The sequence below is a fragment of the Melanostigma gelatinosum genome (genome assembly GCF_949748355.1).
Source record: "Melanostigma gelatinosum genome assembly, chromosome: 23".
NCBI classification, from domain to species: Eukaryota; Metazoa; Chordata; class Actinopteri; order Perciformes; family Zoarcidae; genus Melanostigma; species Melanostigma gelatinosum.
The window spans coordinates 12,283,531-12,296,901 of record NC_136656.1 but is presented as its reverse complement, the minus strand read 5'-3'; the positions used below and the strand labels follow the sequence as shown (position 1 = coordinate 12,296,901).

At 42.7% G+C, this 13,371-nt stretch overlaps 1 protein-coding gene across 2 annotated transcripts in view; it reads right to left on the bottom strand.

Moving 5' to 3' along the window:
* The window catches only part of dock11 (dedicator of cytokinesis 11), a gene marked incomplete at its 5' end in the record, with an annotated part of 52,879 nt that overhangs the window by 10,503 nt on the left and 29,005 nt on the right, over window positions 1–13,371 (bottom strand). For both annotated transcript variants that reach the window (XM_079295676.1, XM_079295677.1), the window contains 13 exons: window positions 482–697; window positions 1,276–1,389; window positions 1,862–2,044; window positions 2,964–3,101; window positions 3,317–3,432; window positions 6,375–6,520; window positions 6,844–6,891; window positions 7,554–7,620; window positions 7,913–8,033; window positions 8,827–8,915; window positions 9,386–9,461; window positions 11,101–11,214; window positions 12,142–12,323. In XM_079295676.1, coding sequence (XP_079151802.1) covers window positions 482–697; window positions 1,276–1,389; window positions 1,862–2,044; window positions 2,964–3,101; window positions 3,317–3,432; window positions 6,375–6,520; window positions 6,844–6,891; window positions 7,554–7,620; window positions 7,913–8,033; window positions 8,827–8,915; window positions 9,386–9,461; window positions 11,101–11,214; window positions 12,142–12,323 — 1,610 coding nt within the window. The remainder of the gene's footprint in view (window positions 1–481; window positions 698–1,275; window positions 1,390–1,861; window positions 2,045–2,963; window positions 3,102–3,316; window positions 3,433–6,374; window positions 6,521–6,843; window positions 6,892–7,553; window positions 7,621–7,912; window positions 8,034–8,826; window positions 8,916–9,385; window positions 9,462–11,100; window positions 11,215–12,141; window positions 12,324–13,371) is intronic.

Here is a 13,371-nt window from a genome sequence, read left to right as displayed (position 1 = left end):
TTGTAAAAGGTGTGTTAATTCGACAAAACACACAGGGTTGTTATCATGCTGTATTGTGGGACAAGGTCCAAGGGCAGCAGTAAAACTAAAAACTATATATATATATTAATGTGTTAAAACATAGAAAGAATTTCTGGAGGTGGTGAGTAATGCTTGGTTGAAACCTGAAGTGGACTGACTCACTGTGTACGACGAGAGGACTGTCACACGCTCTTTAAGGTATTTGCTTTGGTGTTGCCTCTGAGCGTGGCAGTGTGCACGTCACCAATGTGCAGTTGTAAGTTATAGAGAAAGGAGGTAAGATTATATGCAAACATGTCTAAAAGCAACAACAGAAAGCCGGTCCTGTTGGCACGCATCATTTCCATAGATGTGGACATTTCCAGTATGTGGACACAGGTATCAATAACAAGACCAAAGAAGAGACAGCCGGATGAACATGTGACACGAAGCGACACATCCAAAGTGGTCCTGCTGATACCTCAGAGAAATCTCCGTTCTTGAGGTGTGCTCGGGCCATGCTGTCCAGCCAGGTTCGTCTCAGTTCGGGGGTGCTGGCGTAGGACCGGGCCAGGCTGTACTGGAGGTCCAGCAGCATCTCCGGGTCTCTCTCGTGCTCCCTCATCTGGGCCGTGGCCATCAGCACGGTGCGGATCCGCTTGGTCAGGCCCTTTACTTCAGTGGGGAAGGCTGTGGACTGCGTCACGCAGAGGGGAGATAACACACACACACACACGACACACACACAGACTTGTGAAAGCATGTTGTTGCCGGCTACAACGATCCTGCTCATTCTCACACTCATTTGAATTCTTCGACTGCGGTTTGGCAAACCGATTTCTTAGTTTCTTAATGTTGTTTTATATTGTGACGTACGATGTTTGCAATGTTTCCCCACATCAGTCAAACCTCTACACAGTTAGAACACTGAACCTGTTCGTAAAAGAACCCGTCATCCATCATCTCACACGTATTTACAGTCTAAACAAACCACGCTACACAATTAATCTCACATCGGGAGCAGACGTGTTTGTTTTTACAAATGGGACCGCAGTGGCTGGTCTAAATAGAGAAGAAACACACACAGAGAGTTGGATCACAGAGAGGCTTTCTGCAGGTGTTTGGTTGAATCCCCTCTTGACTTGGATAGCGCAGCACAGGCATATATAGTAATATTTCAGCCACTCCATTTTCTTGATTTTCTCAGCTATTGGATTCGGAGCTGTAAGAGTTTCTGGTTTCCCTACGCTCTTGTCTTGTTGACTTCTACTGTACCTTCATGGCCTTGTCACTATTCGCAAAGTTGTTGATGATGGAGAGAGACTCCTGGAAGCGAGAGCTGCCGGTCAGCGCCACGTCGGAGATCAGCTGGCTTACAGCAATGATGATCTGGACGAAAAGAAGAAGGAGCAAAGTGAGGGGATGGTTAGAGAGGAGCGGACCGAGGAGGGGGAACTGGAGTGGATGGGGAGGAGAGGAGAATGAGAGGAGGGTAAACACAGCTCCACTTGGAATTTGTATTGACAGAGTCCAGTGAGACCTAATGGAAAGCTGGATGGCTTTCTGCTACTGTGTTAGAGGAGCCGTAAACTGAGCATGCAGTCTGTTTAAACTCTTTAAACACTCTCCTAACATTCTCCACTGGCCTTATGAACAGCATCTGAAGTACTCGGGTGAATATTAGGGTGAAGTATTGAGATCATGAGAGATCTTGTTACAGACCACAAACTGTGTTGACAACATGGCTATTGTTCAAGTATTAAACACGCATGACCAGAAACTGGTCAGGCCAGTTTGGCGGATAGCATGCGCATCCTCTGTTTCTTCCTCTACTTCAACACTCCACTCCACTCCACTCTACCTGCAGGTGCGTGCGTAGGAAGGTCTTCCTCTTGGTGTACTCGTAGTTGTTTCTCATCAGCAGGTAGAGCAGGGCCGACACCTCGGCCCTCAGAGATCCCAGCTTGGAGACGCAGCACTTGAGCACCTCGCAGCACAGAGCCTCGCACAGCGTCACGCGGCCCTTAAACAGCACCGACGGGAACTGGCGGGACAACGAGTTAGTGTGTTAAAGGGCAGAGACGGGATTAGAAAAATACCTGAAGGATGTGGGGAGGGAAGCAGCATTTGTTTAGGACTATTTTCAGTGTGTGGGATTGAGTCAAAATAAACTTGTGTGTGTGTTCATCGTAATGAAGGAACATGTACGTAGCTCTATGGTGAAGAGGTATAAGATAGATGGACACAGCCTTTACTACACACACAATATCATATTTGATTGCACGGTCAATTAATTGTTGTTGTTTTTTTAAATGATGGTATTTGTTAAGAATAAAAAAAGGGTATAGTTACACATTAGAATCAAAGTACTTTAGTGAACAAATGATCATGTCTTCCTATGAATCAATATTGGGTTAGTCATAATGACTCTTAATGTCTCCCTGTAACCGACACAACAACATGTCAGAACAGTCTCTGCTGCTGCTCGCCTCTGACGCATCACACAAGCAGCCAACAGTGATACTATCACACGATAGCACTTGGGAAGCTGGGGCTCGACATGACATGTCCCCTCATGAGTCTGAGATCACGTTGCGTTCAATCTGAATGAAATGTGTGAAAAACAATTCGAAAAATACATCGGATTAAGAGTAATAAGACAATATGGGAATGTGGGAACAAGGCGGCAGCAACAACGACAAACACAGGAAACTGATGTTTATTCCATTGCATCTGCTCTTTTTTGTCAAGTCCATGTTTTGGATGTTGTAAATAGTGCAACGAGAGAGAACGACCGCCACCATGACACGTAGGATGGCAGACGTGACAGCATTCATCACTTCTGGGTGTTCACTCGTGGCTAAGACGGTTGTTCCCAAACAACGAAAAGCATCACAGCTTCTTTTCTTAAACAGAGCCTGTCTCGGTCATGCCGACTTCAATATCGCCATGTGCAGACGTACCTTGTTGATGAAAGCCCTGAGCGCGGCGAAGACGTGTCTGAGGGCAGCTTCTGATTGGCCGACTTTAAGGAAGGTCAGGTAAACGTCAAACACCTTCTTCATCAGGGGGTTGTGACCGTCGCTGTCCAGCAGCTGGGTCTGACACACACACACACACACACGCGCACACACACACGCACACGCACACACGCACACGCACACACGCACACACACACACACACACAGAGGGGAACACTGCATTGAATTACATTATTCCCGCGACCCAGAGGATGCCAAACACCAAACTTAACCGAAAAGTGACCTAAGTAAACACGTGTATGTGTGTGTGTGTGTGTGCGCGTGCGTGCACTGACCTTAAAACACTGAGTGAAAAGAGAGAGGACATCCAGGACACTGAGAGAGACCTCAGTGGAGATGTTGCCCTCCAGCAGAGCCTGATGGTGGATCTCTGCTTCTGATGGCCCCGTCCCTAGAACAGATAATATCACGACACAGTGTACAGTCAGAGCTCACATTGCAATAAAGAACACATCCATTACTCCCTTCTGCGTATAAAAGGCTGCCGATTACCACGTTGTCTTCAGTTATCAGCACTCTCTTTAACTTGCTGATTTGAATAGTTTACAGGCAAATGATTCATCGTTGTCACACAGATAATAGAACAAGAACTGCTTTCATTTGCTCTTACAGGCGACCAAAAGTCACTCGAAACATCTTGCACAATTCAACTTTTATTTTCCCATGTTTGACAACATTAGCATGTAGCTTGCCAGGGTTATAAACGGCTAGTGAGTCCAGCAAGGTATAAATAACAAAACAATTACGCAATGCTGAACTCTATTGGTGGTTTCAGGTGGTGTCAGAATCAGTCAACACCTGTCCAACACAGGTCATGAATCTGGCTGAGCCTCATCCATTATCCATTACATTTAGCTCACAAAGGCCTCTAAGCTTGACACAATGTGGTCGGTGACATTTAATAGGTTACGGCTGGTGTCAGTTCAGGTACAAACATGGTATTTTATTGTGTCTTGGTCAGCGTCGGAAATACACGAGGGCAAAGGGCAAAACTGCCCTAAGAAATTTTATTTTGCCCCCGATATCACTAGGAGAGGGGCAAAAAATGCCCCCGAACTTTCTAAACGAATAAAAAAATGGAGCGCTTCTTCATCAGACCTGTGACTGCGGTCAACTCAGCAGACACTTAAATGTTAGTGCACCTATATCCTGACATTCACGGTAAACTCATTCAAACGGTGCAGATCGGGAGCGAGCGAAGGACTTTGAAAGTTACCAGAAAGATTAACGTGAGACAACATCCTGTTTCTTCAGACGAACATCCGGTTTTCAGAATAAGATGCCAACAAAGTATACATATTGCACAATGGAAATTAGATTCAATGAATTATATTCACATTAAGTATAAAAAATGCTACCTGCATCTCGTGAGTTAAAGGTAAAATACACCTAAATTGTGCGTGAAGTATCTTTATTCTTTGATTTGAGGGTTGCTGGAAATGAATAATACCTGACTGACAGTTAGGGGTGTAACGGTACACGTATTCGTATTGAACCCTTTTTTTTAAACCTTTATTTAACCAGGTAGCCCCATTGAGATTAAAAATCTCTTTTGCAAGATGTAAGTAACAATACAAGATGTAAGCAAGATGTAAGTAACAACACTACATAACATGAAGGAGCAGTTTTTGTTTTCTATGCTTATGTGTTGCTAAGAAGACACCCCAGAAGACGGGTCACTCAGGTATAGTTCCATCATTGTTCAAAGTCAAAGAATAACTTCATGATGTTAGTTGTAATGAATAAATATATTTTAAAATCAAGTACATTTCTCTGGCATTTATAGTTTTCTACTGGCTCCACTGTATCGTACCGAACCAAACCGTGAGTTTTGTGAACCGTTACACCCCTACTGACAGTCAATTATGATATTTTACTCAGTAAAAACTCTGAACTGAATTTGTATCTTCAAATGGCACATTTTTTTAATTTTTAGATAAAAATGTTCTTCTCAAATATTCCACACAATGACTCATGCATAAATTCAGGACAAAAATGGGTAATATCACAATATTTGAGGTGCTACAAAAATATTTTTATCAATAATTCCATACAATGACTGATGTATATGTAATCAAGGCATCGTTGACTTAATAATTGTTAATAGTTGTTTAGAAAATTTCATAATAACAATAAATAACCACAAAGAAATAAGAATAAAATTGAATATGATTATCTGATTATGTTTGTTTTTTGGTTAAAAAAATCTAAGAAAACACTTTGAATCTGTAGACTACTGCCTAATAGTCTTATTATTGACAGTTGATGACAATTGCTCATATACTGTAAGCCTAAATAAGTATATTTATTATTTTGAACAAAGGTTAAATGTTATTTCACAAGTTTCAAAAAGTGCCCCCAATTTTTTGAAAATGCCCCTGGATTTCAGTCAGTGGGGGCAGAAATTGCCCCCTAAAAAATATGTAAATTTCCTATCCTGGTCTTGGTGTAAGTTTCTTTGTTCTCGGTATAACAACAGCTCACTGTGTGTGTGTCTCTAACAACATTGGTGCTTGATTTACTCCAGACCTCAGTTCAGCACAAGTCTGGCTCTGTGAGATTAACTTTGCATGAACAACTCATCTGGCAGTCTCTACGCTAGGACTCTCCAAATCCAACTGTCAAGTGCAAACTTTGTTCCATGTTTAAACAAGGCTGTCTTCCAGGTTTCAACACTGAGACTATGGTCGGTCCGGGCTAAACTATTAGCCTTGTTTACTTGTGGGAAAAGTGGTCGGGAAACTGCCGCTCTGCCAAAAAGCTGCCGTTTCAAAGTGTGTTTTGACGGTAAGTTTACTAGAAGGAGATTGAAAAGGTCTTCCTTAAATTCAGCTTTTGCACTTTTTTGAGTGATTACTGGGAGACTACTTACTGTTAGGAGTTAGAACTATGCAACTTAACACAAAGCAAAGAGACAGTATACATAATATTTACAGTACCAACTGATATATTAGAGGTTGTTGTTAAAGAACCAGGACCATGGTTCTGCAAATCTGTTGATGTCCAGAATAGAGTTCCATTTGTAAATATGAATTTGTCTTTTTTGGAGTGGGGTTGTATGAGGCACTTGCAGTATACGTAGTGTATGACCTACAGTAGATGGAGTTTAGAGAAACAGGCAGGAGTTCCAGCTCTGGAGCAAAGTTATGTACTGCTGTGGACGGGGCAGCAGTGAAACCTGTTTAAAGAATCGTACACTCACTTGTAACTCATTGAGAATCTTTCTAGAACATTACAATTACATATCAGTTCCCTTCTTATATGTAAATTATTGAGACGAATAAGATTAAAGGTGGCCTAAAGTTTTGCAAACAAACTGGTGTGTGTGGTTACCTATATTGAGAGTGAGGGAGGCTTCCATGGTGCTGAACTGGTGTAACTTGGTCTGCATGAGGCTGGCTCGGTTGCAGCGCATAGCCGGCATCGTCTGAGACTTCCTGTCGGAGGAGAACAGCTTCGGCACACATATCTCCCGACTCCTGTATGAATGAAACGCCCACAGAGAGAAAGAACGAGACAGAGACAGAGACAGAGAGAGAGAGAGAGAGAGACAGAGAGAGAGACAGAGAGAGAGAGAGAGAGAGAGAGAGAGAGAGAGAGAGAGAGACAGTTATCGTATCCATTATATGAACATAACATAAGAAAAGGTCATTGCCGAACACATCACCCATCAGAAACAATGAGTGACGCAATGATTAACCAAACCACACCAACAGTTCTGTGAAATTGTGGAAGTATGTAATCGTAGCTTCAGATTCATGTGACAGGTAAGTCAACAGTGCTGTTGGTTTTGCAGCCTTACCGCCCAATGTTCCTTTTTCCAATGTACCGGAGCTGAACCACACAGGTCCTGCAGGGACAGTGAACAGAATCAAGAAAGATCAGCAGGAGATCAGGAACGTCTTGCTCAGTTTACTTTTAACCTTCCTGGTATTTATTCCAAAAACCTTTTAGTCTTTGTTTTATACGACTTTGGTTCGTGAGCAATAAGGCAGCACTACAGTGTCTACCCGATCGTCTCTTAACACACACAGACTTTTGTGGTATTTGTGCCATAAGGTGAAAGTGAAAGGTAAACTCATTCGTTCATGTTTCTTCAAGGGGGCAACAGAGAGCTTTGACTTATCATTATGAAGTAAACAATGACATGAGATGACTTTATCAGCATTTAGATTGGCTTTAGTCTGGCTTTTCACGATGCTATTCTGTCTGCCATCTCCTGGAAAAATGGCACAATTTATGGCACAAAGCCGTGAAAAACTAAATGTAGTGCTTCCTGTGAAGTGCTGCAAACTCTTTTCCAATCAATGTCACCAAGACTAGCTGGAAAAATGTCTACTGCCATTTTAAATGATTCGATTGCAGATAGCTCACTTTATTTGACCATTTTCCAAGTCACCAAGAGTGATGCCAGTAACAAAAGACTGTTGACTTTAACAGTATTCGTCATAAGAAAACACAGTTTTTACTGCATTACAACAGACCATTATCTATTTTTTTACCACTACTCACTCTAGCAAACTGAGGAAGTTCATGATGTCTTGAGGGCCGACTTTGTTCCAGTAGGCCATGAGCGTGTCTGTGGACAAAAACAAAGTCAAACTATTTGATGCATGTTTTTTTTTTGTAGCCAACATTCATTAATGTGCAGTGAAATTTGAATAAATGGTTCCTGTGGATTTTACATGGACTCGTGGAGCTAAATCAACTAAACATCCTCGATGACAATCAGTCAGTCCACAACTTCATTGTTTGTGCAACGGCTGAGCCAAGCTTCTGCGTAGACTCTACCCCCAAAAATAGCAGAACGTTATGTCATTTCCTGTGCATGGAGAGTGACCGGGCAGTGCGGTTACAGATCAATCACTGACCCTCTGACAAGGTCTTGGCGATGTGCAGGAAGGAGAGCAGGAGGCCCTTGATCTCATACTGTCCCAGTCTGCCGATGGGAGGCACGGGGCTGCTGCTCATGGTGGAGCCGCGCCTCTGCAGCTGGAACAACACAAACACACTCAATGCTGAGATATTCAAATCCATGGGAGAAAAAAAAGTGCTGACTCAGCCAAACAAGTCTTTGTATTTGGTAACTTTTTTACAGCCAACTGTATTTTGAGACGGCGGTTGGTCTGCACATGGGATTTCCCCGGCCTGCATCCTTTAACAAAGAGTTTTGTTAAGGACGTTACTATAGATTCAACTATTCCAGCAAGAGGAAAAAGTCCTCAGATGGTGGGCTGAAAAGAGCGTATTTACACAGACGATAAATAATCTTCTCCAGTCCGTCTACACTCCACATCTGGGTGCATGACAAAACAGCGGATGCTCACTCGGCTCTGGAATCAGACCAGAGAAGATGAACATGAATGAGCCCGTGTGTTTTCCAGTATAAACCTGGCTTGCTATGTTGGCAATGTGTTCAGAGACAGCCAGCACTGAGGGGACACTTTTCAAAAGCATTACCGAGATGTTTTCTTCAGTATTATTTTCACGATGGTTTATTATGAGAATATGCACCGTGGAGATTTGGATCCAAACCAGTGTGTGTACGTGGCGTGAGCTTTAGCCCATTATTTATTAAAAGAATCGTACAAATCTAAAAACAAAAAAGGGATCGACAGAATTTTTTTTTCAAACTCTCTAATCGGATTCATGCAAATAAGCACAAACATCATTTGTGTTTGCAAAGATAGAATGCGTTGTTGTTTCTTGGTATTAACGGGGACGTGTCAGGCTGTGCCGGGGCTTTGTGTTTAGCCGAGGTTCTGCTGGTGTAGAATGTTCTCACCTCAGTGCTGTCTGCTGTTCCTGAGTCCATGAACAGAGAGCATCGGGAGTCCTCTCTCCTCACAACGTGGCCATTCTGAACTGGCAGACCTGGAGCCAACACAGTATAGTTTTAATGCCAACTGAAAGCAGCACAATCACGTAAACACATTGACTCAATTCTAACAAGCTCACTGGCAGTGACATTTGCAAATCTAGGGTAGACACTGATACTGTCTCAAGCTCAGAAAGGAATGTAGGCACTGCATACTTGACCTCCTACTGATAACATATCCGATAAACAGATCCTAAATAAACCATCTGTTAAGGGGAATATAAAGTCTTCTATGGCTCTTAAGAAGCTTTGAGAAGTCCCAGAACACACTCTGGTTCGGTCACCGAACAAAAAATACAAATACAAAAAACAATACAAAAATATATATATGGTAATATATATTACCATATAAATATATGAATATAAAAATATATTTGTATTTTTGTCAATACAAAAAAACAAAAAAGGAAGAGACCAGATGCCCAGATATGCTGGGCAGTGTCTGTCTGCACGGTTCTGAACTCACCGTGGTCTCTCTCAATAGCAGTGCTGGTTCTCCTGCTGTCTGTGGACCCCGTTGATATCAGGTCATCTCTGGAGCCCTGGACAGCCACATGGATGGAAGAAGAGAACTCTGGGTTACCGTTAAAGGGATAGTTCCGATTTTTTGAATTGGGCTTGTATGAGATATTTATCCAGTCAGTGTTTTACCTACAGAACGTATTTTAGACTAAATCAACAGCAGCTTAAGTGAATCTGTATCTGTAGCACACAAACATAACCGCCCGAGGCAGCGGTAGAACAACAACTTCTACGTTCTGAGTTGTAGTTTCTGTTTGCTCAATTAAACAGAGACAAAACTATTTGTTTTTGGAGCCAAGGAGAGACGTTGACAAGTCAGTGCTCGACTTGAGTCGGCAACGTTAAAAACATCAAACCAAGCCAGAAATCTTGATGTCGTCATGGACTCAGACCTAAAGGAACATTAAGACAATTACAATTACTACCACCTTAAGAACATCGCAAGGATTAAGGGACTTAAGCCTCGAGAGGACGAGTCCATGTATTCATCTTCAGCAGACTACTGTAACGGTCTCTCTGAACAATTCTATTTGACAGGTGCAGCTGATTCAGAACGCTGCAGCTCGAGTCCTACACTACTGTTGGTTAATTAAGCACTGAATGGTCTTCTGCTACGCTATGAACCATCCAGACCTCTCAGGTGGTCTGGGGACAGGTCTGCTTTCTGTCCCCAGAGTCAAAACTAAACATGGAGAGGCAGCGTTTTTATATAACTGGAACAAACTACCAGAAACCGGCACGTCAGCCGGAACCTTCACTGCCGCTGCCTTTTATGAAATCATTTCTCACAGTTTGACTCTATTTCATACCCGTCTTATTCTATTTTAGCTTATTTTTGTTTTGTATTGTATGTGTTTCTTTTGCACTGTTCTGAATTGCCTTGGTGCTGAAACGTGCTCGATAAATAAACTCGTGTTGCCTTGCCTTCGTCAATAGAGTCTTGTGGCTTTGACGACACCACAGATAACGGCTTCTGCTCACCGTCAGAAATGACTGACGGTAAGTTAAAGCGGTGAAAACATTCTAAATACAGCGTACACTTAGAATGATGTAGATCTGTTTTAAATGTCTAAAATAAATGACTTTGCTCCCGCGCTGGTGCTCCAGTCTGTTCATCCGAACTCAATCTGCTGTCGGCACTACTCTGACTACGGATAAGTAGCTCATACAACACAACTTAAAACGTTATTTTTTGAAATGTAGACTGTTCGTTAGGGAGCACCTGCTCCAGGTTTCACTCAAATGAGCTGTAGGAAGGCTCAGACTTCATGATGAACAATACGTTGAAGTACTGACTCCATCGTTTTGCCCTCCTGACGGACACCATGTGAAGTTTGCATCACAACCGAACAGTCAGGGTGCAAAACACACAGAATCCAAGAAACTGTAACTGTGAATCCTCCCAAATGACTTCCAACGCAGTCATATGCTCCTGTTAAAATTACGTCTTTATTACATTCAGAAAATAATCACGTTTCAAGCACAGAATTATGAGCAAATGGCTCATGGTTATGTGCAGATGATTCAAGGCTCCTCAGTGTTTGAGTCCTCTTGAATCTTTATATGTTTCTTCATGTAATAAGCAGGGTTGAAGGTAGAAGGTAGGTTGAAGACCTCAGTAACCCAACTGTGGAAATCCAGGGGTCAGAGGGGACTCACATTGAGGCCGAGCCCGGGGCTGGAGCTGTGTGGCTGGGCAGACAGCTGCTTCAAGTTCTGGTAGAGCAGCTCAAAGAGTGGCAGGTAGAGCAAACAGATCCTGGCCTGCTGATTCTGAAACATTAAATGTGATTAGATGAGGAGTTTTGTTTTAATAACAACTGCACTGATATGCAATACACACATGTATTAATACTGATGAGTGAACTTCTAGAGCGAGACAAAATGGCTACACTTGTCATAAATACATAGCTGTTGTCTGCTCTGAACAAACTACTCAAAAGCCAACCGCTCCCAGCTGCTCCCAATCGTGCCTGCACTCTAAACACTGGCTGGTTTGCATAACAGACATTGGTATCTTGTTAAGGGCATGTGTCAAACATTAACTTTTTTTGCGTGCCAACATTGAGGTTCTGATTCAAATAGGTTGCACTGCGGTGACAGGAGACAATGGGCCTCCAGCGGGAACATTTTCATATTCCCGTCTTTACTTCCTCGTGGGCTCGTATGAGTGTAGCCCCTTCAGATTCAGCAAGCTAACTATTTCAGACGACTTCTGTAAATGACAGACACCACTCAAGCAGGTAATTTAGTCTCATATTCAGCATTTCTATTCATTGTTATTTAAACCAAACAACTACATACAGGATAAGGGAATTTATGCTGCTTGAGTCAAGATTGAGTGTAGAATGTATTTTTGAACGAGACAGAACAATTATCGTCTTGATAAATCAGATTTTATAGACATTTCCAGGTCCCCAATAATTTGGAACATTAGAAATAAAACAGACTTTGATGATCCAATAGTGAGAATTATTTTTCAGTGCATACCAACCCTCCAAATTAGGCTAGATTTTATAAAGGCCTTATGACAAAAATAGATACCACTCTACAGAATGCATTCATATCAAATGAGGACTGACTGGATGTGTGAAATTTCCAGTGGAGATGCACCAACTTTCCCGTGATGGCCGGATTTTGGGTGGAAGTGTTCTATTTGTTTCTTTATTCAACCGAATTGAATTGCCCCGCCTTCCTCACCTTGAACGCTGTGTAGCGGTCGTCCATGGCGTGCTTAATAAGAAGGTTCTTGAGAACGCTCACGGCCAGCTGTCGGACCTCGGGCCCCTGCTGCAAGGCCTCAGCCACTTCTCTCAGCAGCAGGCCCACCAGGAAGTGGTTACGGCAGTACTCTTCCGTCAGGCTGAACTCCAGACTCTGCTCTGTGGTTGGGCCGGACAGGAAGCGTCAGTACACGAGCATGGCTGAACTGATGCTGATAAAATATGGCTTATTGGGACACCGTCTGTGAGGTCATGACTGCGGGAAGTTTCCTCATACTAAAATCTGATAACCAGTCTTGTGAAATGTGTTAGAAATCTAACGTCTAACAATTAGACAATTATGATTGTATATTACTCAGTACATGCAATATAATCAGTATTGTTCAGTCCTACTGTGGCATCATTTAAAGTGCAATATGCGACAGAATCTCAACAGAACCCCACAGCACACATTCATTCATTTCCACACCAAAGAAGGAGGAATCAAAGGGACAGTTCATCCCAAAATATATATTTACCCTCCTATCTGCTGTGCTATCTATTTATCTAGATTGTTTGCCGAGTTTCATCCAGTTCCATTATATTGCAGACATCTCTTTTGCCGATAACTCCAACACGAAACTTAAACCAAAACAATCTAGATTGATAAATAGCACTAAAGGTGAGCGGGAAAATACATATTTCTGACTTTGGGATGAACTTACCCTTTAAGATCACATATTTCTCAGTGCCTACATTGGGAAATATATATTTCCGTGCCACTGGAAATGAGAAGTTGTCCGTTTCCCCCCATAAACAATAATTTCACAATAATGCTGTGTTAATATGAAAGCAGGCAAAGCAGCCTGGAAACTGAGCTCCCATCTGCAGCAATTATCTTCTCTGATGACGGAGACAGAGAGACAGAGAGAGAGACAGAGAGACAGAGAGAGAGAGACAGAGACAGAGAGACAGAGAGAGAGAGACATAGACAGAGAGAGACAGAGAGAGAGACAGAGAGAGAGAGAAACAGAGAGAGAGACAGAGAGAGAGAGAGAGAGAGAGAGAGACAGAGACAGAGAGAGAGAGAGAGAGACAGAGACAGAGACAGAGACAGAGAAACCCAGTATCGTGAGAAGATTTTTACAAGTGTCAAGTCACTACGAAAAGAGGGACCAATGGTCCTTCCCACAACACACAGGCTCAGGCATGTGAGGGCATTAGCACT